Source organism: Taudactylus pleione, unplaced genomic scaffold (assembly GCF_031769625.1).
Source record: "Taudactylus pleione unplaced genomic scaffold, aTauple2 ptg000156l, whole genome shotgun sequence".
NCBI classification, from domain to species: domain Eukaryota; kingdom Metazoa; phylum Chordata; class Amphibia; order Anura; family Myobatrachidae; genus Taudactylus; species Taudactylus pleione.
In genome coordinates this window covers 12438503-12463656 of record NW_028284558.1, presented here as the reverse complement: position 1 = coordinate 12463656, position 25154 = coordinate 12438503, and the positions used below count along the sequence as shown (strand labels likewise).

Below are 25154 nucleotides of genomic sequence, written 5' to 3'. Positions count from 1 at the left end.
TTACCTGGGATCGACCCTGGTAGCTACGCGGGTCAGATTACCGGGTCACTCGACCTGGGTTCTTTTCAAGGGCGATTTTATACCGAGCTGCAACCCGGGTATACCTGGCAATAACCCAGGTTATTGCAGCAGTGGATAAGGGGTATTAATAATGATTTACTCACCATCCCAGTATAAATCCGTACCGCTCCGAACATGGGGATTCGAGTCCCACCCGAGCCTCGGCTCGGGTGTTCCCGCCGACTCGGATCCCCACTGCGAGCCGAACGTCAGCATCCTGACATCGGATCCTCGCGAGAGTACCGAACTCTCGCTAGAGGCGAGAGTTTACCTCTACATAAGGCTCCGAGTCCCACAACTCTGCGCCATTCTCCTGCACGCTCCAGACTGTACACTGCTCTACTACTGGGCTCGCTGGCTGAGTGGGACTAGTGGCTGTATAGGGAGCACGCTGATGTATGCTGCGCAATGCTCTGCTTGATCACTTGCTGGCTGAGTGGGACAAGTGGCTGTGCTGGCAAAGTGGCTGTATAAGGGGCACTCTGCACACTGTTACTGCGCTATACTCTGCTGATTAAGTGCTGTGTCCAGAGACTCACAAGTGGCTGTGCTGGCAAAAGGGACTGTGTAAGTGGGCACACTGACTGCATGCTGAGGTATGCTCCGCTATACTGATTAAAATGTCGAGACTCACAAGTGGCTGTGTGTATAAAAAAAAAAAAGTTTAAAAAAAGTAAAAAAAAGAAAGTTAAAAGTTTAAAAAGAAAAAAAAAAGAAAACGTATTTTTTTGTGCTTTACCTCACTGTGTATAGAAGAACCGTGACTCCGTATGCCTTAGCCCTCTGTGTATAAAATACAAGCACCGTGACTCCCTTAGCCCTCTGTGTATAAAATAAAAGCACCATGACTCCGTGGGCCGAGGTCCTCTGTGTATAAAAGCACCGTGAATAATTGGGCCTTAGGGCCAGATTCAGAGCCGGACGCAATTAGCGCTCGCTCGTCCAGAAAATAGGGGTGGCTATTCAAATGAACCGTTCGCTCTTTGCGGTCTGTTCACGCCTCTAGGTCTGAACGAGCGAACAGAACTTGCGGTCGTTTTTTGGAAAAATACGCCCCCTGGCCGCTCACATCCTACGTCATGTCCGCTATTTATTAGATTAATCGAGTACATCGACCAGCGTATTAACTGCTCGCTATTCTTGTGGTTGGTTTTTCTTGCGAGCAGTTCTGGCTATAAAATAACCCAGTGACGTGGTCAATGACGCTGCTGTTTTAATTGTGCACACCCATAAAATGCCCGTTTTGACCTTTAAGCACGCCTGCGTTCTGATCTCCACTCCCCGTTTTCAAGCACCTTCCCCTGTTACCACCCACATACACCTCTTTCTGTCACTCAAATTATCAGGCATTCGCTATTTTGCGAGCACATGAATTTCGACCGCACTGATTGGTTCGCGCATGCGTATAACGATCCGTATGCATGCGCAGTTGGGCAAACATCGCTCGGAGCGAACAAGCGCCCGTTTACGAGCGGCTCTGAATCAGGCCCTTAGCCCACTGTATACAAGAACTGTGACTTCTTGGGCATAAGCCCACTGTGTATACAAGCTCCTGGGCCTTAGCTCACTGTATACAAGCACTGTGACTTGGTGGGCATAAGCACTCTGTGTATACAAGCTCCGTGACTGCTGGGGCCTTAGCCCACTGTATACAAGCATCTTGACTCCGTGGGCCATAGCTTCTGTGTATACAAGCACCGTGACTCTGTGGTGTCTGTGCCGCTGCTCTGTCGCTTAGTAACCAATCAGCTCACTGCAACCTTTGGCCAATAATAGTGAAAACAATATTATAAGCTATGAGGTGGTCTAAATTGACTGTACGTGGCTGGAACTTAATGTTATTGAGGTTAATAATGCTCTAGGTACAATAAAAAGCCCAAATTATGTGATTTTATCTATTTTTGTAATACATTTTTGTAAAAAATCCAAATCCAAATCCAGTCACTGCAGGTTTGGCAAATCCAAATCCAAAGCCGGACGACGAACCAGAGCCAAATCCAAATCCAGCAAAAATGGTCTGGCGCAAATCCCTAAGTATAATAGAATCCTGTTTGTTTCTTTACTTATGATCATGTGGTGTAATTATTCATAGTGTATGTTTACGCTGCATGACATAAGACAGAAGCCTTTTTAAAAATTCATATCAAGAGGACACTCAGGGTGGCATCTGGCAAAGGTTTGTCCTTTCTAATGATATATCTTGTGACTGGCTAAGCCCCCATGAGGGCTATATGGGATGTGTGGAGATCTACCCTCTCAGTGTTAGGTACCCCCTGTGGTGTAGGTGCCAGTGAGTCTACATGCTCTCTTGCTGGAACAATGGGATGCAGGTAATGTTAAACCATTCAATGCTTTCTGCCTGTCTCAGGGGGAGGAAGATGGGAAGGAGAAAGGACACATTGTCATATAGGCAGGAAGGAGTGTGCTCCTGCGAGGCTTCCCTCCAGCACTATCCAGGCAGGAGAGAGACGGCGGTCACTAGGTCCAACTGGGACTCAGCTAAGATAGGTCTGACCTCTGACATGTGCTACTGTCACGGCAAGGCCAGCAGCAGCCCACCTCAGGTAAGAGGGTAGGAGCCGCTGCTGCTACCTGATATATTATACATCTAAGAAATTGCTAAGCATAGCACGTGTGAACTAACTGCCACCAGCACCAACTACTGCATTATACATCTAACCAACATCACTCACAGTCTGGCCAGTTATATTACTCTGGTGTATCACTTCACTTGGAGTACTACTGCTCCCAGCAAATGGTATGCAGTCGGGAAGCCGGCGGACCTAATCCCCACAGCCGGCTTCCCGAATGCTTTCCCGGCGAGGGTTAAGTAACAGGCGTCTAAATCTAGACGCCTATCATTTTACCGCCACCAGGAGACCGGCGCCCGGCATACCGAACGAAGGGATGCTGGGGGCGGATAGCCGCGCGGGGGGGGTTTGGTTTAGGGCTCCCGGGGGAGACTTAGGGTTAGTCACCCCCCCGGGAGGTTAGGGTTAGGCTAGGGGGAGGGAGGGTTAGGGTTAGGCACCCCCTGGGGGGACTTAGGGTTAGGCACCCTCCCGGGGGACTTAGGTTTAGGCAGCGGGGAAGGTTTAGGTACTTAGAGGGGGTATTAGGGTTAGGCACTGGGGGGAAGGATAGGGTTAGGCACCCCTAAGGAGGGTTAGGGTTAGGGGAGGGAATTAGGTTAGTCTATACTTACCTTAGGGACGATCGTGATTTTCACCCATGTCGGGCAGCCTCTGCCGGGATTCTAACCGCCGGACGCAAGGAAAATCATACCAATTCCCAGCAAATTCTGCATGCGTATCATTCAGACAGTTTACACTATCACCTGCTGTCACTGCCTTCCCTGGTCATATATATTCCTATTAAAATTCTGGAAATGTAACCTGGTGACACTACAGAAACAAACATAACAACATTACGTTACACAATGCACAGCACTCTCATACAATCCCTCATATGCTGCCTATACCTTTTACCCACAATGCCTGCTGCATACCAATGAGCCCAATTATGTGTTTCATATACAGACATTCCTCACTTAACGACCGAGTTCCGTTCCTACGACTAGGTCGTTAAACGAATTGGTCACTAAACGAGGAACCAGGAGGTGATCATTTTTAAGTATTCTGAATAAAGAAAAGGTCTAAAGGAAACTCAAACTTGATACTGTAACTATTTTACTTTGCATAACTCTTACATACTGTACAGTACAATTAAAGTTATAGAAAAAAAAAAATCTTCAGAATAACATTTTAGTCAATGTACTATGGGTTCCAGCTGGTCAGCGTGCTGGTCGTAAGTCCGAACTGTTGTTAAACAAGTAGGTTGTTAAGTGAGGAATGTCTGTATACCCCAGGAATGAACATACTGCATAAATGTATAGTCTGTCATATATCCATCGACAAAAGAATTTGTCACAAAAGTTCATTAGAGTTTCAATAACAATAAAAAACATGTATGATGAATAGAGATTAGGTGACTGTAGTTGCCGGCAGCCGCGGGTACATATTTTACTACTTTATGCTAATGTGAGTATACGTTCACCTAGGGCGCTGGTCTCCTAGGTGACAATGTGATTAATTGTACTGTGGCTCTCTGGAAGGTACTGTACATCTTCAGAAAAATACAATATAGAACACTTTGGGGTCTATTTACTAAGCTGTGTTAGGAGATAAAGGCCCTCATTCAGAGCCGTACGCTCTGAGCAGAGCGCACGCTCTGAATGAGGGCCGGCCTCCATGAAAATGGAGCGTCCTTCTGGACGCTCGTATAGCTGTGGGTCACCACCCACAGGCTATACGAGCGTGCATTTTGATGGCCGCGATGGTCGAGACTATCGCGTCCATCGAAATTGCGAGCCGGATCCTGCGGTTGAGGTTTTCAACCGCAAGCTCCGGAGTGATTTTGGCTCTATCAGAGCCAAAATCAATCCCACTGACATCACTAGTGATGTCAGTGGGCCGGCTTCTGACGGGAGGCGTTCCCGTGGGAACGCCCCCGTCAGGGAGGCACGCCCCCAGCATGCCTACCAAAGGGGGCGTGCTGTCAATCAACATCGACAGCACGCCCCCTTTGATCAGACACAACGAGCGAAGGACTTTCCTTCGCTCGTCGCGTCTGGCGCATGCGCACGACGGAGCTCCCTCCATCGTGCGCATGCTCAGTCCAGAACATCGACCCACTTGCGAGCGGACAGCCGCTCGCGAGTGGGTCTGAATCAGGCCCAAAGTGAATGGGGGTAAGGTACCAGCCAATCAGCTCCTTACTGCCATGTCACAGGCTTTGTTTGAAAAATGATAGTTAGGAGCTGATTGGCTGGTACCTTACCTCAGTTCACTTTATCACCTAACACAGCTTAGTAAATAGACCTCTTTAAGAGAATAATGCCTCTAAAGCAAGAAAGCACTGTTCAATTAATAGGCATGAATTAATTGCAATTTATTAAAAAGTGTATCAATCCCACAATAAACGACAACCTTACAAAAATCAACATTAATATATGGTAATAATAATTAGTAGCTGGGGAAGTATATTAATAACAAACCACATAATCAGATCATCAAAATAGACTTAGATGACACATAAAATATACAGTGGCGTAACTATAAATTTTGCTCCCCCCCGCCAAAAAAGTTTCAGACGCCCCCCCCCCATGGCTTTTTGTCAAAAATAATTACAGGGATATTTATACGCAATATGGCTCCCAATGCAAAAGTTAAAAATGTGCCCCCACCCCCCTAGACAGTTTACAATATTTTTCCTCCTTATAGTAATGCCCCTTACATATTATTCCACACACCGTAATGCCCCTTACATATTATTCCACACCCCCTGTGCCTTAACTACCTGCTTCCCTCTCCCACCCCCTGTGCCTCACACTACTTGCTTCCCCCCACCCCCTGCTCCTCACACTACCTGCTTCCCCCCACCCCCTGCGCTTTACACTACCTTCTTCCCTATCCTACTCCCTACACCTCACAGTGCTCACACTACTTTGTCCCAGTTACAGTACGTCTCAGTCCCCCTTTGCTGACAGAGACAGGCTGCATCTCCTCCTTCCCATCCCCAACGCTCTCCGTGGGTGGCTCGGCACCAAACAGGGCACTTCTTTGATCGACGCTGCCTGAGACTGGCTGCTTCTCCTCCCCCTCTCAAGGCAGGCAGTGGGCTCTCTGCGGCGGCTCAGCACCCAGCAGGAACACATACACACATCTTCAGTGCTGGGATAGTGAATAAGGCAGACTACAGTGGCAGCTTAAACTATGAGCTGGCTTCTGAGGATGGTTCCCATGCGGTGTCCTCATGAGCACACGCCAGAGCTGCCTCAACATTCCTCTCCCCGAGCGTGCATGCACACACACAGTGACAGCAGGGAGGCGGAGCTGAGGAAACTGACTGGAGGGAGGTGATGCTGAGGACAGCGTCGCAAGGAGGCGGAGTAGCGGACAGTTTGCCGGTAGGGAGGCTGCGCTGCGGAATCCAGTCTGTCCCTGCCTGTCTGTACCTCTCTGTCTCCTCATCACAGTACAGCGGGGAGCCACTGGGTGTCTAACAGTAACAGATGCTAGAGGTCCAGTAGGACCTCTAGTGTATGTCTCCTATGCGGAGGCCATTTTTGGAGGGCCCGTTTTCAGCAGAATTTCATGCGGACAGCTAGTCCGCATGGAATCTGCAGCCCACAAGCCTCCGCGCCCCCACGCCACCGCGGGGTCTGCAGGGGCTGTAGTTACGCCACTGAAAATATTTAATATCCAGGGCAAGAAGAAAAAAAGTATTTTTCAAGCAACTTGTTAATAAAAGTTGCTTTAGATGTCTTTTTTTCTTAAAGTGTTCTATATTATCAGAAACGGGCTTCCTTTCCCCATACACATGACTCAGAATCACATTCGGCTTTGGATATATGACCATGACACTCCCACAAGTCAGGGTGGTGACGTGCGATCACTTTGCCACTACCGAGTTCACAACCTGCAACGTCCTATTTCACAGAAAGTCAGGTCCGGGCAAGTTACGTTTGACTTCGAATAGGACAGACATACACAAAATGCCTAAAATGGCTTCTGCACGTGCGCTGCAAAAACTCGCCGTTTGAGTCAGTGAAAAGAGATTAAGGCGACTCAGAGTCAACCCTTAAGTATTAAAGATAATTTGCAATGTTACAATTTGTGACAATTCTAATTTCAGATTCATTAATTACGTTACTGTCTCTTCTACATAACAGGAGAGCAATGTTTCATAATGAGTGGAGTAACACGAATACCACATTTCATTTACTTACCTTATAGCAGCTCTCTAAAACATTTTCCCACTTCAGTCTAGCCACTTGTCCATTGATATTTTGTAGATAATAGTCTTCATCTGTTTTGGTCAGGACCTCTGTTGACTTTTTCAGTTTATTGAGAAGCTAAAAATTAAATATAAGGTGAAAGATACTTATCATCTACACATATAAAGCCAAGCCACAAACACTCTGTATGTGGTCATCCAACATTAGGTCGAATGTCGGTTTAGCCAGTACAGTCAGCTTTTCCCCCCTATAACTCTTTAGCTTTTGTTGCTTATAATTCAGACAATTCATGCAGCTACTGTACGTATTATCTAAAGATGTGCACTGACCCTGTGTTTTGGTTTTGGTCTTGGATCTGGATTCATCTTCGTATTTTGGTTTTGGTTTTGCAAAACTACCCCCATGAGTTTTGGTTTTTGGTTTTGGATCTGGATTTGTTAAAAAAAAAGTTTTTAAAAATAGCTAAAATCATGTAATTTATGCAATCCAAAACATGAAATTCAGATTTAAAATCTAAATTCCAAACCGTAAAAAGTTCAAAACCGCGACCCGGATTTACCTGGATCTCCAAAGGAGATCAAAACCATGACTTGGACTTACCCAAATCTCCTCAGGAGATCAGAACCGCAACTCATATTTATCTGGATCTCTCCTCAGGAGATCAGAACAGTGACTCGGATTTAGCCAGATCTCCTCAGGAGATCAGAACCATGACTCGGATTTACCCGGATCTCCTCAGGAGATCAGAACCACGACTCGGATTTATCCAGATTCAAGAAATTCGGGTGGATTCTGGAAAATCGAACCCCGCACATCTCTAATATTAACAAGATGATTGAGATATGTTCCTATTGTTACCTTATTTCCCACCCAACAAAATGTATGGGGTAGAGTTTATGTACTGAGCAAACTTGGGGCCACAGGGCTTTGTTGGCTTCCAGTTTCAGATTTAATGGAGACCCAGGTCTGTAATCTTTTATCTCTAATAATTATAATAATAAAAAGCTAACAATTTGTTTACAGTTTCATACTCTATTATTACTTATTAAACCAACAATAGTAATATAATTTGCAAACTAGATAATCTTATATTGAAGAACCAAAAGGAGTAACACCATTGTAAGTAAAGATCACAAATATGGCTTCTATCAATGCTGCAAAACTGATACTTAGGGGTAAATTTACTAAAAATGGGAGTTCTATTTAAGAAGTGATGTTGCCCATAGCAACCAATCAGATTCTACTTCTCATTTATCTAGCACCTTCTAGAAGATAGTACCTGGAATCTGACTGGTTGTTATGGGCAACATCACTTCTTAATAGAACTCCAATCTTAGTACATTTACCCCTTAATGAGTGTTTATGCTGATAATTGGTTGAACGTGTACCCAGAATCAACCCAGATACAGGTTTACCTTCTGCCTCTCCTTCTCCGTTACAGCTTCCTTAGTGTTTTCATTTTCCACGTGATGAAAAAGTGTTTCATGCTTTTTAGTATGATCCACTAATTTCTTCTTGGTCTATAAAACATGGAAAATCTTTTCATTACCAGTCCATTATTAATATGAAACTACAGTGCTGCCTAGAGATGAGAGAAAAGACAGTTCCGCAAAATATTTGTTCTGACATTTGTGTGCAAAGTTTAACCCAATTAACCATCAGATTTTAACCTAAAGTGTTCCCATTCTTACCCTAACCTCACCACACAGCAAAATGAATTGACTATCATCCCAGCACTAACCAATGAATATACAGTAGATTGGCAAAATGCAAACTTCCATATACTGTCCAGTATGGCATTCCACAAAATTTCAAAGCAAAAGCAGGACACAAAGGCTTTTTCACACCTTTGTGAAATGGCCCTTTCCACCCCAAAACTCAATTTGCACAAAATTTCACTCCAGTTGTGTTAACCTCTATTGCCCTGGCCATTCTATAATACCACCTTAGATTACTGTCCCTGTGGTGTTCTTCACCTCTAATGAACTGCAAGTTCACAGTATGATGATCTTCCCATCTATTTTTTACAGGAGGATGGGGAACGAATAAGTGCATGAAAATGTAGACATCCTATGATATGTTTTAAGCTTGTGATATAAAAAAGGAGCACTGTATTATATTACCAGAGTTATTTTCAGTGGAGGATAAATAAGGGCATTTCAGATTGTTATTTTACTGTAGCTCAGGGCAAGTGCTGCATATTTGACCTTAAGGGGCTTGCTGTGCATTCTAGTGAACATATGGGGCCAAATGTAATAGGGTCTGAGTTTTGGGGTTAATAAAGGGGTTCCTTCTCTCCAGGGCACCCAAGGCCTGGGCTGATAGCCCGGAGCTATCCCCGGCACCCATGGGCAGTGGGTGGCAGGTTGATTGTGTAAAAAATAATATTAACTTTTACAGTAGAACTAGAAATCCCAACAAGCTTCCCCCGCATACTGATACATGGAGAACCACAAGTACCAGAATTAAGGGCCTGCTGGTACCTCTAGTTCACCTGCAAAAGAAATATTACAATAAAGACAAGACTCACACACCATGACAGTATAAGTTTATTATACATACATTCACACTCACACATACTCACCTTGTCCCTAGTGTAGATGGTATCCCCTTGTCCAGTAGAACCCATAGCATTACCTGTAAAAAAAAAAAAAAAGCATACTCACCTACCCCTTGGAACTATGCGAAAGAGGGCTCAGACGCTGCATTTCACATATAAATGCTTTGTAAGCATTCATTGGCTGAGAGAGGTGAACTTCAATGGTGGGAACCGCTAGGATACTAAAGGTCACCTAGCAGCACACTAAGGGCTCTATTTATTATAATCCGCATTAAAATGCAGATTGTAGTGTGATATTACCGACTGAATTCGCATTGCGAATTCAGGCAATATCAGAGGGATTTATTAAAAATCCCTTGCAGGGACAGAGCCTGCAATAAAGCTCTGTCCCTGCGAATCCCCTCTGCAGCCTTATCACTGTATTTTTCTGAAAAAATACAGAGACAAGGTGTCCGCACATGTGTCTGACCGGGTCACAGTGCAGGTTGGGAGACCAGCTGACCGGAGCCACGGAGGACATCACCGGAGCACCGATCACTGGCCCTGGACTCAAGTAAGTTTTTTTTTTTTCTATTTTTTTTTTGTCTGCAGTGACCACACAGCTGATCACTGGGGCCAGCTCCGGGCTCTGCTCTGCCTGCTAGAGCAGAGCAAGAATCCGGTAATCAGGGGAGAGACTGGATAACGCCACCTCCAGGTGGTGTTATTATCACAGGGCTTCCCCCAGAACTTTTTCACAATTTATTTTTAGTAAATCTCAGGCAGATTGCACTTCCCATTACAATTATGGGAAATGCGATCTGCTTACTAAAAATATGTGATAATTAGGGCTTGGAGTAGAATTTTACCAATTCTACTCCATTTGCCCTATAGTAAATTTATGGTGAAATTAAAATAATGTGAAAAGGGTGTGCAAACACCCTTTTCACTTTATTTTAGTAAAAATAATGTTAATAAATAGAGCCCCAAATCTCCCCTAATACACCCTGATATTGCATATACTGTATTTGTTCACAGCACAATAAGGGAAGTATTTACTAAGCAGTGTTAGGAGACAGAGTGAAAAGTGATAAGGTGCCAGCCAATCAGCTCCTAACTGCCATGTCACAGGCTGTGTTTGAAAAATGACTGCTTAGTAAATAGACCCCTAAGTGTGCGCATTAAACTACATTATCTTTGGGCTAGTGCGGCTTAGGGGCCTGATTCATTACGGATCGCTACTGCTAAAGCATACGCAGATGGCTGATTGTTGTGTACTGCGCAAGGCACCACTGCGATCACGGAGACAATGCAGAGCCATCGGCGAGAGATTGACAGGCAGTGAGCCTGACGGTTTGAACGCCGTTGCATGGACATGCATAAATTAGCCAGTGCAATGGCATACGCTGCTTGAGTACTCACTGCGTACAATGAAGTCACCAGTTAACAATCGATAAGTACCAGTATCTGACAACTGTCTCCTTACTTCAGCGTCATAATCAGTAGTGTTAAGCACAACCACTGCCCCGCCTTTATCCGCTGTTCTAATTGTAATTTGCTCATTTTTACTGAGATCGCGTAAAGCGATTCTTTCAGCTAAAGGCAGATTGTGTCTCACTTTGTTGTACTCTGAGAGATTCTTGTATACTTTGATCCAATAACCTAGAAAACGTTTTAATGCTAGGGTTTTGCGATGGTGGATCGAACGTGCTCTTCCTTTTAAATACATTACATTGTGTACTAGTATTCTCATTAAATCTCTCCTTCAATCTTAGTTTCCAGTTCATTTTATATTTGTCAATACTCCACCTAAAATCGTTATGATAGGTGGTGGGGACAAACGATAAACCCTTCGATAGAAGGTTCATCTCATCTATATTCAATTTATAAGAAGACAAATTTATGACCGAATTTTTTGCGTTTTCGTGGGTTTTCTCCCTCCCTTTGTATTTGCCCCGCCTCGGGTGGGGCCTTCTGCGTTTAAAGCAATGTCAAACTGGGAGCGAGTATTAACCCGTGGTAAGGGTGGTTTAGTGTTGGTTTGCGTGTCAGAGGAGTCCCTATCAGAGGAAGTATAGCTATCAAGTTGAAAATGGGGATTTCTAGATCTTATATTTCTAAATCTATAGGTCTAGTTATCAGTACCTGTCAACCATCGATAGACACGATGTTCCTGATAGTCCCTACTAACTTTTTCAAGTTTAACCCGCTTGAAGGCTATCAAATCTTTCTGATATTTATCTAGTTGTACTTTTAATTTATCAATCCACTGCTCTGAGATATCACCCTGCAAAGTTGTCACTATATTAGGTTTAATGCTTGCAATTTCACCTCTGACTTTTTTAAAATCTACTCCAACCTCTTCAATCACCAACAAAAGCAAATCAAAGGAGCACTTATTAAGTACTGTACACCATTTACTACAAAATATGGGGTTATTTCTTCCAATTGTGGGAATATTCTTTATTCTAAAACCACGAGGGATCTGCTTTTTTCGAAAGTAATCAGATAAAAATTGCCCATGGAGTAATAGATCTATTTCTCTTTTATCTAAGTGTAAAAGTTTGTGGAAAAGGTCGAGAGCACTCTCAGCAGGCAATTTACTGAAATCATTAACCCCAAATAGCACACGCTCAGCATCCTCATCTGTCAGAACCAATTGATCATGTTCAGCACTAAATAACAATTCGTCAGAAACCAAATTTTCCATGTGTTTAGCAAAACTACAGTCACCACTATGGCTGGCTATGGCAAAAAAATTTTAGCAACAAAAAAATAAAATACAACAATGAGTGAGACACAATCTGCCTTTAGCTGAAAGAATCGCTTTACGCGATCTCAGTAAAAATGAGCAAATTACGATTAGAACAGCGGATAAAGGCGGGGCAGTGGTTGTGCTTAACACTACTGATTATGACGCTGAAGTAAGGAGACAGTTGTCAGATACTGGTACTTATCGATTGTTAACTGGTGACCCGATAGTGGGTTTTAAAAACAGATTGGATTTGGTCTTGTATGGTGCGTTAAAGAATGGTTGGATTAATGAAGCTGTTTTTGGCTTTTTGACAACGGAATATCCGATATGTCCGATTTTGTATTTACTGCCCAAGATCCATAAATCCCTTGATCATCCGCCTGGACGTCCGATAATTTCGGCACGCAATTCTTTGTTTTCTCCAATTGCCCAGTATCTTGACAGCTTTCTCCAGAAATGTGTCATTAGGACTGACAGCTACCTTAGGGATACACAAGATCTGATTACTAAATTGAGGTCTTTACCTTTAATACATAATGGTTTTTTGGCCAGTCTCGATGTATCGTTGTTGTATACTGTTATTCCCCACACGGAGGGAATGATGGCAGTTTGGATGGCTCTCTTGAATACACATGTGGGATCTCCACCCATTGAGTTTCTAATGGAGTTATTGGAGATGACATTAACATGTAATTATTTTCGATACGGTGACCGATACTATCTCCAGACGGCGGGGACGGCGATGGGCAGTAATATCGCGCCAGCCTATGCAAACATCTATATGGATTCGTACGAAAAAAATTACCTGATTCCGCCGTTTGGAGATAGTATCGATTTTTACCGTCGATTTATCGATGATATTATTTTGATCTGGAAGGATTCTGAGGATTCTTTATTGAAAATGTTGGAATGTCTTAATCACCTAGATTCGCCAATACGATTTACCATGACTTATGATAGTGTCAAAATTAATTTTTTGGACATTACTATTTTTGTCACTGATGCTGGCTATGGCTACAAACTCTATAGGAAACCCACCGACCGTAATACGCTTTTAAACTACAAAAGTCATCATCCAGTTGCTCTTAAGAGAAATTTGCCAATTTCACAATTCTTACGAGTTTTTCGGAACAATTCTGATCCTGAGATGGCAGATGTCCAGATCGGTGAGATGCGACAACGTTTCCTTGAAAGAGGATATAACTTGAAAAATTTGAATATATGTTTACAAAAGGCCAAAAAGATTTTTGTGAAGGTTATAATGCGAAAAAGCGATCTAAAATTGAGGATCCTTTTGTAATTACTACAACATTTGACTCTGCTGGTTCGATTGTCCGTAATGCAGTGGTTAAGCACTGGGATATTATTGCTACAGATCCTGTTTTAAAAAATTGTATACCTAAACGACCATTGATGAGCTTCAAGCGTGGCCAGAATTTAAAGGACAGACTAATGCGTCCTGATAGAACAAAGGCTGTGGCTGTTCAAACTTGGATGAACCAAGTGAAGCCAGGATGCTTTCGATGCGTAAATTGTATTACATGCAGGAGTATGATGGTGGGTCAATTTTTTCATCACCCACACACAGGTACTAAGATCTACATTCGACATCGAGTCACCTGTACCTCCGACCATGTGGTTTACTTATTGGTGTGCCCGTGCTCTCTGGTCTATGTTGGCAAGACGATACGTCCACTTCGTGAGAGGATGGCTAACCATCGATCCTCTATTAGAGCCACGCTTGTTAATGGTTCTTCTGATAAACCTGTAGCAAGACATTTCCTTGAAACACAGCATGCTTTAGCAACATTGAGATGCATGATTATCGATTGGGTGCCTCCACCCAAGAGAGGAGGCGATCGGGCCAAACTCTTGCTCCAGAGAGAAGCGATGTGGATACATAAATTGGATACGGTCCACCCTCGCGGCCTTAATGAAGCTATACACCTTGGGATGTTTTTGGATTAAAGTATTTTGGATCTCAAGTGGGGGTGCATCATCAGATTTTGTAATGATACAATTTTTTTTTATTTTTTATTTTTTGTTTTTTCGAGTGTTGTGGCAATGTGGGTTTCCTATGGAGTTTGTTTATTTGTTATTTATTTTTAATTATTTAATGTGTCTAAATTTGGTTATGTTTATAATTAAAAAATTTTAAAAAAATGTCGACACACATGTTGACAAACCATGTTTTTGTATACATTATAATTTAGGCATATGTAATTCAATCCAGATGGATAGACATTGTCCTATCATTATATTATCTATGAGGAAGTGTTTATCATTGGTTTGCTTACAGGCTGCGTCTTTTTGATGGACGTGCATGTCGACTGCCCGATTGATATTAGCTTGATGAGTCAATATATGAAAACTCTGTTAGTTACATCTTCATTTAAATTAATGGGTTATATGGTGACGTATACTTGTTTGTCTGCGTCACCGGGTCCCTAGTGTTCTTGTATATTACTTTGTGATTTGATTGCTCCGGGCGCTAGCATCGACGGATGAAGTGCAGGAAGCCTTAACAGCGGTTGTCATGACTGCTGTATTAGCTTGCGTGCCATTTGACAGGAAATGGTACCGACTTGCGTTCCACTTGGCAGGAAGTTTGGGGAGTTGACACGCACGCTAGCGGGGGATGCAGCTCGATTATACCTGTAAGGTTTGTTTTTATATATGTCTGTTAACATGTTTTTTTTCATTACTTTTCATTTTTTAGTTAGTCTTTGATTGTCATTATTGCACAATTACAAATGATGTCTTCATGTCTCTATATGTTTGTATTGTTTGTACTCACATGATTGTGAGGGAGGAGTCTCTTAATTGGACTCAGGTATATATTGATGCAAAGTACTACTTGGAATTGTACCTTGACAAAGGTCCATGGCTAGGACCGAAACGTCGGAGCTTTACTATGATGCTGTAAATTTTTTTAAAAAGATGAAATAAAAACTCATTTTAGAAGACTGGTGAGTGCACCCCCTTTGTTCATTTTTTTGTATGCAGGGATACAGGTGATCCCATTTGGGTGGCTACCCCAGCAATTGGATTTTCAGACGTGAGTGTGGACTAATACTGGACTTATATATATATATATATATTAGGGATGTGCAGGCTCGGTTCTACTCGGTTCCGTTCGGTTCTTTTTACCGAATCTTATTGGCTATCCAAAACTCGTGACAGCTGAAACCCAATAAGATCCGGTAAAAAGAACCGAACGGAACCGAGTAGAACCGAGCCTGCACATCCCTAATATATATATATATATATATATATATATATATTAGTGACTTGCAAAAGTATTCACCCCCCTTGGCTTTTTACCTTTTTTGTAACATTACAACCTGTATTTTTTTGTTTTCAATATGAATTTTATGTGGTGGATCTGCACAAAATAGTTTAATCTGGTGAAGTGAAATGAGAAAAATATATATAAAAAAGAATCTTTATATATACAATTCTGAAAATTGGTGTGCATATGTAATCACCCCCTTTGCTATGAAGCCCCTCAAAAGTTCTGGTGCAACCAATTACCTTCAGAAGTCACATAATTTCACACAGGTGGACTTCATTTCACTAAGTGTCACATGATCTGTCAGTAATAAACACACCTTTTCTGAAAGGCCCCAGAGGCTGCAACACCACTAAGCAAGATATATCACACCATGAAGTCCAAGGAGCTCTCCAAACAAGTCAGGGACAAAGTTGTTGAGAAGTACAATTCTGGGTTGGGTCATTAAAAAATATCCAAATCTTTGATGATCCCCCGGAGCACCATCAAATCCATCATCATCATCAAATGGAAAGAACATGGTACCACAACAAACCTGCCAAGAGAGGGCCGCCCACCAAAACTCACAGACCGGGCAAGGAGGGCATTAATCAGAGAGGCAGCACAGAGAGCAAAGGTAACCCTGAAGGAGCTGCAGAGTTCCACAGCAGAGACTGGTGTATCTGTGCATGTGACCACAATAAGCCGTACACTCCATAGAGCTGGGCTTTATGGAAGAGTGGCCAGAGAAAAGCCATTACTTAGTGATAAAAATAAGAAGACACGATCTGAGTTTGCCAAAAGGCATGTGGGTGACTCCCCAAATGTATGGAGGAAGGTGCTCTGGTCAGATGAGACTAAAATTTAACTTTTCGGCCACCAAGAAAACGCTATGTCTGGCGCAAACCCAACACATCCCATCACCCCAAGAACACCAACCCCACAGTGAAACATGGTGGTGGCAGCATCATGCTGTGGGGATGTTTTTCAGCAGCAGGGACTGGGAAACTGATTTGAGTTAAGGGAAAGATGGATGGTGCTAAATACAGGGATATTCTTGAGCAAAACCTGTTTCAGTCTGCCTGTGATTTGAGACTGGGACGGAGGTTCACCTTCCAGCAGGACAATGACCCGAAGCATACTGCTAAAGCAACACTCGAGTGGTTTAAGGGGAAACATTTAAATGTGTTGGAATGGCCTAGTCAAAGCCCAGATCTCAATCCAATTGAGAATCTGTGGTCAGACTTGAAGATTGCTGTTCACAAGCGGAAACCATTCAACATCGAGCTGGAGCAGTTTTGCCTTGAGGAATGGGCAATAATCTCAGGGGCAAGAAGTGACAAGCTCATAGAGACTTATCCAAAGCAACTTGCAGCTGTAATTGCCGCAAAAGCTGGCTCGACAAAGTACTGACTTTAGGGTTGTGAATAGTTATGCACGCTGACGTTTTCTGTTATGTTGTCCTAAATGTTGTTTGATTCACAATATAAAAAAAACACAGCTTCACAGTTGTAGGCATGTTCTGTGAATGAAATGATGCACACCTTCATACAGTTCATTTTAATTCCAGGTTGCGAGGCAACAAAACATGAAAAATGCAAAGTGGGGTGAATACTTTTGCAAGGCATCGTATATATATATATATATATATATATATATATATATATAAATATCTTATTTCTTTTTTTCCCAGGTATATAACAGCTACATAATGGGGGTTAGGTGCAATGAGGGAGATTGCTAGACTCTTCAGAGAGATTGCTGCTATTTCAGGGAGTCTCCCTAACAATCAGGGAGAGTTGGCAAGTCCGATATTCAGTACTTCCCTCTATGTGTGGGACCAAAACAACTAGCAATAATCATCAGAATCTTATCAGGATCAAATCAATTTTGATGAGTTATGTGGATAAAATCCAGATAGCCAATAATGGTGATTATACTAAATGGGACTAATGCAATCATGTTGTTAAACACATCCACTGAACTACCAGGTCTGTCCAAATAAGCAAAAGACGTGTGCGCTATATTGGAGTCAGATCCCACCTCCCTTCCCTCATGTACTACGATCGGATATGACAATATATGGGCATCTTTATTTCACCTATTTTTACCATATAAATTAAAATACCTTTATTTGTTGTTTCCAATTGTTTAACACAGCACTTGCCATCTTGTCCACTTCATTATCTAGCTTGTAGGCGAAAAAGAATTGATTCATTATCGTGTCCATCTATTTTTATTTCGTCTTATAGAATCGCTTAATTAAGCCTCCACCCTCTACTGTCCTTTAACATTCTCTCCATTCTGCCCACTTCACTAGGAAGTGGGCACTGGAGAAGTGCCTACTCTACCAGGAGGTGGTGGGGGTTTCCCGAACAATCGGGAGCCTCTCGCGACTTCCAGGAGAGTAGGCATGAATGCGTTACACCAGTGGTGTCACTAGGGAGGTGGGGTGCGGACCACACCACGTGTCACCCTGCGAGGGGGTGGCAACAAAATGCCATCTCCTCCGCAGTGACAGGGAACCGAGCGCTGCACACCAACACTACAGTGCAGAGCCCGGATCCCGATCACTGAAGAGGAGGAGGAGGAGCTGGCAGTGCAGGCAGAGACTGAGTCACTCTCTGGGGGCAGCCCAGTATCACCGGGAGTGCTGAGTACGCCCCCAGAGTGATGAAACAGATTGGGGGCTCACATGATTTTTTTATATTTTAACACTTGAAATCCCAAAACCTGAACGGATGTCACTGGTAAGCTCTCGTAGGGGGTTTATTGGCTGCATTGGGTGTCACCCACCCCAGTGCCACCACTGCATTACACATAGATAAAATACCAAATTTAATGGATGGAGGGAAAATAACTGACTAATCCAGTATAAAACCTTACACTGGTTGTTATATTGTTGTAGTACTCTTGTGGACAGGTGAGAGACACACTTGGATCTGCCTATTTGACTAAATGTGAAGGAAAAAGTAATATACTCCTTAATCTAGTAATGCATGAAATTAACATTTTTCTACATCCTGACATATGGAAAATGTGTGATAAATAAATTATGACTAAGGGGGAGAGTCATCAAACCTCAAATGGAGGTGTTCTCATAGCAACCAATCAGCTTCTAGCTATTGTTTACTACATTCTATAAAATGATAGGTTGCTATTGGCAACACCTCCACTTGCCCTCTTTAGAAGGCTTGATAAATGTCCCCCTAAAAGCATCAATATAGTCAACCTAATGCAAATTGAGTATACGATGTTGCAATTATATAAACATTAAGTGTTACGATAGCTGTAGTCACAAATAAATGTAATTTTATTTTTTGCAAACACTATAAGCTTGTGACATCCTGATTTCAGCTGCCTGACCCCCAGCTTCCTACTGCAACAGACTTTACTTTAGAAGACATTTGTGACTGTGAAAATTAATGCCACCAATAAAAATGTCTCTAGGCACATTTACCATGGCACACAAGAACAGGGCTTAGCCATTTCCATTAGGAATGACATCCTTACTGCGATCAGCAAGATCTGTAAACAAATTCATAATTCAAGAGCATAAATATAGGACAATTGCTTACTTTCTTCCTCCTCTTATCATGCTCTTCCAAGACTTGATTTGTTGGTTTTATAGCTTCTTGTAGAATTGCTGTACCAAGTTTTCTAAAACAAAAGATAGAAATACTCCCAAAATGGATCTAAGTCCTGAGGTGTTAAAATATTATATAACTGGTCTACAGATGGACATAATGTGAATGTAATAAATGGCTGTGAGTGAGGCTACCGGTAAGGTTTTGTTATATATTAAAATTATGCTTTTATGTGTCTTCCTTAATTTATTGGTGCACACCTAGTTCTCTTACTGTATATAGCAGAAGCGATAGAACTACATACAGTCAGGTGCATAAATATTGGGACAATGACAGAATTTTCATATTTTGTCCTCTATTCACCACCACAATGGCTTTGAAATGAAACAAACAAGATGTGCTTTAACTGCAGACTTTCAGATTTCATTTGAGGGTAATTACATCCAAATCAGGTGAACGGTGTAGGAATTACAACGGTTTCTGTATGTGCCTCCCACTTTTTAAGGGGCCAAAAGTAATGGGACAAACTAAACAATCCTAAATCTAACTTTCACTTTTTAATACTTTGTTGCAAATCCTTTGCAGGCAATTACAGCCTGAAGTCTGGAACGCATAGACATCACCAGACGCTGGGTTTCAAAATATGAAAATTCTGTCAATGTCCCAATATTTATGCACCTGACTGTATAGGGCCTGATTCAGAGCCGCTCGCTGCTAGCGAACGATCGCTCTGAATCAGGACGTGTTTTATTTTTTTTACTCCAGCCCGCTCGCACAGCTGTGGGTGACCACCCACAGCTTGTGCGAGCGGCCTGGAGTCTGTCGTGATTATCGCAAACATCGGGTTTGCGACAAGACCCTGTGGTAGGGTCTCAGCTCCTGCAAGCCCGAGTGGTCTTCCTGCTCTAATAGAGCAGGAAGACAACTACTGACATCACTAGTGATGTCAGTAGGGCCGCCCACAAACGCCAGGCATTCCTAAGGGAATGCCTGCATTTGTGCTGCCACCCCCCTCCCCGCCTACAAAACTAAGCGAGCTGTCACTCACCATTGACAGTAGCCCCGTCTTGTAGAAAGACCCGTAGCGACGGAGCTGCCGTCACTTGCAAGCGGGTCTGAATCAGGCCCATAGTACATAGGCAGCAGAGTTCCATGGCGGTTGTCTCCAACTGCTTTGGATCATAGAATAATTAGTATGCATCATTTGTAGTCACTGGGACAACAAATCACAGGGATCATATTAAAAGATTATTTCTGAAAATAAAACTTTTCAATACTTCCTTTTTAGTTGATAAGAAAAAAATATTATAACATAACAAAAATAAAAGGGAGATGTCACCATGAATAAGGGGCTCATTATCCGTCATGGGCCCGTTACACTACACTAGCATTTCCAGGAAATAGCACCATCTTCAGATTGCGTTGGTTCCCCGAGCCCCGCCCCTACCTATGGGAAGGAGGCCTGAGGTTGTGAAGAGGATCCCGCCACCGCCTTCGCACTGTACGTTCTGCATTCCTGAACATGTAGTTAGACGGTTCATCAATGGTAAATATCGCTGCTACTTCAGTAGCAATGTTAGGGTTCGTAAAATCAGCTGCTTTTCAGAAACTCAGTCCAAGCTCTCCAATTTTGATAAATGCAAGCAGTCATTTTCATGACCGCATTGCGAGTTGGGGCAAAATTTTCTTACTACAAGAGCATTTTATATGTGGTTGATGGTAAATATACCCAACAGTCTTTATGTTGCATGTTTCACTATTATGTTACTCCTAATTAGTCTGTTATTTGTAACCCGTGGGTGTCTTTGCTATGACTGAAACTATCTACAGAGTTCAGGCAGCCATTTTGTGGGCTGAACTGTTATTCATTGCAATTCACTAGAAACCATTAATATCACTGATGTATGAGGCAAACACAAAAACACTGCAAGGACATCACAGTTTTGTGCTGCACTGAATCATGAATTACCTCTATAATGCTTGAAAATGCTATATTAGACAAATTGTTTACTGGACACACTTACCTGTGCACTTCAGCTGTCGCCTTCATTTCCTGGGATGCACAGTCCCAGGCATTATTAATGCAACTAAATGGAAAATAAAAAATATTAAACTCTTATTTGAATTTAGATTTATAAATGTTATCACATGTACAGTATTAAGTTCTAGTTCTGACTTTTAACTTGCTTCTATGTGAATCAACCTGAGCCAATATAAACAAATTACACTTTTTAAAGTCACTGTGCATCCTAAAATAAATCATAGACAGGAAGGACTGGGCTGAGGGGCGAGGTTACATTTGCCTCATTAGCTGACACAAATTTAGTGCTTAGGGGTATACATTGGGCTTCACTTCCCACGGACTTCTGGAAGAGTAGGGAACCCTTCTGCATCCTGCCCAATTCCAAGTAAAATGGATGGGGCAGTGGTTTTGATGATGGCATTCAAATTGTGTCATTCTAGTCCTGCCCCCTCTATATGATGCCGTAATTCATAACGTTGCATTTGGGGGGACAGGACCAAATTACCTGATTTACACAGACCCCACCCCACCCCCCTCCTAGAATGGCAACCTCAATCTTCCCTCCATTAAATCTCCCAGAGGGTAAGAATACTGTGGAGCCATCAGCTGACTACAAGCACATAGGGATGCACATACACATCATCTGGGAGACAGGCATCAAAGGATGCTTCCCAGCCACATCGTGTTATCAACAAACAGAGCAGCGTATATCCCGTCCACCAGGCATGCAGTGTCCAGCCATGCTGCTAGAATGCTGATTGGTGGATGGCTCTGACCAATACATGAGCTATTAAGCTCAGCAATAACGTCTTCCTGGAAGACTGGTTGGTACTTTATCTCTCTTCAAGGCTTAGTACATAGACCTCTATACCTAGGACGTATTCTGGAATTTAGAAATGAGAGTTTATGCTGTTTTTTGGATCCTTATTGTTGGCTATGTGATGGCAAGGTGGCATGCAATACAACATTTCTTTTACAGTGATATAATGACAGACATGTTAACATTTTTGTCTATTTTGTATAATTTTTTCTTGTCCAATAAATTGGCCAAAAGTAAATAAAGAGTTAAAAAACATAACATCAACACCTATTTTCTTGTATACTCACCTTATCAGTAATAGCATTGTAGGGCCCAGGAACCCAATGTGTTATACAGGTTGTTTGAATAGTTCCCAATTTCTTTACAACACGCTTAGCAGCTGGAGGGGGATTTTTAAACCTGGAGTACTAAGCGTCATCACATCAGAGAGTTATCATGGACATTCAGAATTAGAAATTCCCCAATTCTCACATGACCTAGGTAGATTATAGGGGTGTGGTTTCCCCACAAATGTAATGGTTTGGGCAGATGGAAGTATGGTTTGGGTCTATCTATGAGTGGGGTGGTCTGATTGTGTGCTTGATTTAATTTGCATAATTTTCCCATCTAGTAGTTTTGGCAGGTATGTTATTGTGGGGAGGGGGCAGCACAGGCTCTGATTGTGCACTGATGCTATGGGGCACTAAGCTATGCCCCCCACAGGTTAATGTAAAATTAAACTAGAGTTTTATTCTGACACAGCCATGAGGAGTTGCATACCAATATAATTGTCATTATGTCAATGAATATGAAGTTCTACCATTAAATTTCTGCTGCTGAGTTAAATGTCACAAAATACTTCTTGATTGTTAAGTACATAGCATAGAATGCTAATCTCAGGCTGTAAAATGGGTCTAATTACTTTTCAACTAGACTATTTTCTTGTACAGTGATCTAACTATGCAACATGTTGGTATTACTCAAACACAGTTCATGGTTCAGTATACTAAAGTATGCAAATGGCAAATGATTATCCAGTGAATTACTCACTTCAATGATAATCTGTCAAAATATCGGTAACAGGTATGAGTGCACAAAAGGAATGTATAAGACTCTTCTGATACATTGATAGTTTCGTTTGCTCTGAAACATATTTAACTGTTGGTGAAACTGACATTGTAACCCTCATCAGATGAGTAAAAGTGAGTGTGTAGTCAGTTGGTGCTTCATAATTAAAATATAATAATACAGTAATAATAATATTAGTATAATAAAAAAAAAGGCTTTTAGAACATTTATTCCCATTATACAAGCTGTCACTCCAGGAGTGCCACATTTTTTAATACCCCCAATAAGCACAGTCTATGGATGTTGGGAAGCGCTCCATTCAAGGCCATCTGCTACCCCAGGCTGGTACATTTTTAGTGATCCAGGGCCCCCTGACTGCAGGAGGCAGGCAGAGGATGCTCCTGCTTTATTCTATAATATGTGTAACCCCCTGGCTGCCAGCCAAGAAAGAACTAGCTGAGCAGAAGTGGCTAACAGAAAATGGCTACCTCCATAGCAGGCTACAAAAAGATGGCCACAGTAGACCAATGGGGAGCCAGGTTTAATTTCCCAGAAACATAAAGTTCTGAGGAGTGACAAAAGGGGCAGAGCTTATTAGGGGACTCTGTCAGGACTCCTGCTATCCATGCCTTCCCCAGACCAGGGATGGACATCGGAAGCCCACCATCAAATGATGGTTGGGCTTCCACCATCAAAACTTTCGATGCGATGGTAGCTATCTATCGCATCAAAAGAATTTGATGGAAAAAACTATTTATATGATGTGCACATGCGCAAAACTGCAGCTGGCACAAGACTGGGGGTGGGATTGAGGCCCGTAACAGTTGATGCCGCACTTTAGTTCTTGCATATTCTCTGCTGTCATACTGCGCTGACTGATCTTATCAGCCTGACAGAGTCACTCACTGCCACCAGAGACGGACTGGACAACAATGCACACACATGTGATATGCTAAGAGTAGTAAGAGTCAGGATGACAGTCATGTCTTCCGATCCCGATACCCGGCACAGGGTGCTTACTAGCCACGGTGACTGACGACACCAAAGCTCCTATCACTAACCTGCAGCAGCACCGCTCACTGCTGCAGTGCTCTCAGTAACACAAACGGCTTCACAGCAGCCAGGTAAGTGCCAGTGGTGGTGGAGCTCTCAGGAATTAAAGAAACAGTCAACCATTGGAACACCATCAAATCAATACCATTCGATGGTGACAAATATCAGAATGCCACCATCGAATAGTACTAACATCAATAGAAAAACATTGATGGTCGACAAACATTGACCATCGATGTCCACCCTACCCCAAACTGACTGCTGCTGTTGCCTTATGAATGTAAAGGGATAGGGACATTTCATCTAGCTGTGCCCACTCTCACAGTTAGCGGTACAGTCCGTTTTTTTTGGAACTGTCCCGTTGTCCCACCTGTGGGACGCAGTGTCCTGCGGTGGGGGGGGGGAGTACAAACCGCTGCTCTGCATACCAGAGCAGGGGGTAAGAAGGGGGCTAATACATGCATTCATAATGTAGTGGGAGCCTGGGGGCAGCCCAGCACCACTGTTCGGCCCCACAGTGACACAATCGGGGGCGCTCTGAGGATCCGCCCCTGTTTCTGTGATGCCCCATCCACTTTTCATAAAGCCCCACCTTCTTTTTGGTGGTGCATGCGAGATTTCCCGCACCCTTTTACTCAAAAGTTGGGAGGTATGGGCATGCCATACATAGACCATTAGCTAGGTGAATTTCTCAAATATCACAATCTCATTGAAGGGGACAGTTGCTGTGAGGTGGACATTGAAGGGGGGTTACTGTGAGGTGGACATTGAAGGGGGGTTGCTGTGAGGTGGGCATTGAAGGGGGTTTGCTGTGAGGTGGACCTTGAAGGAAGGGAGCATGGTGTGAGGTGGATATTGCAGGGGGCATTGCTGTGAGTTAAGATTGAAGGGGGGGTTGCTGTGACGTGGACATTGAAGGAGCTGGGAGAGGTGCTGTGAGGTGGTTATTGTATAATGCTTCCAGTATTTTGTTTCAGTCACTAGAATAGTCTCTAATTTGTCATACAGGACTGGTAGGTAATGTATTTAATTATAGTTCTTCTTAGATATACAATACTGATTTTTCATTACACATTTAAACCACATCCCCATTAGATAAACCACGCCCGCAATTTTTTTGACACATCCATTTCTTGTTGCCGTGCCATTGTAGATAAGCTGGGTCACTTGATTTCATTAACTCCCCCAGACTAAATTTTT

General features: G+C 42.8%; 1 protein-coding gene across 1 annotated transcript in view; it reads right to left on the bottom strand.

The window, feature by feature from the left end:
* Nucleotides 1-25154, bottom strand: part of NOSTRIN (nitric oxide synthase trafficking) — a 79154-nt gene that overhangs the window by 28933 nt on the left and 25067 nt on the right. The window contains exons 4-8 of the mRNA XM_088474900.1: nt 21036-21098; nt 19003-19084; nt 17553-17615; nt 8275-8379; nt 6851-6976 (exon numbers count right to left, since the gene is read on the bottom strand). Coding sequence (XP_088331026.1) covers nt 6851-6976; nt 8275-8379; nt 17553-17615; nt 19003-19084; nt 21036-21098 — 439 coding nt within the window. The remainder of the gene's footprint in view (nt 1-6850; nt 6977-8274; nt 8380-17552; nt 17616-19002; nt 19085-21035; nt 21099-25154) is intronic.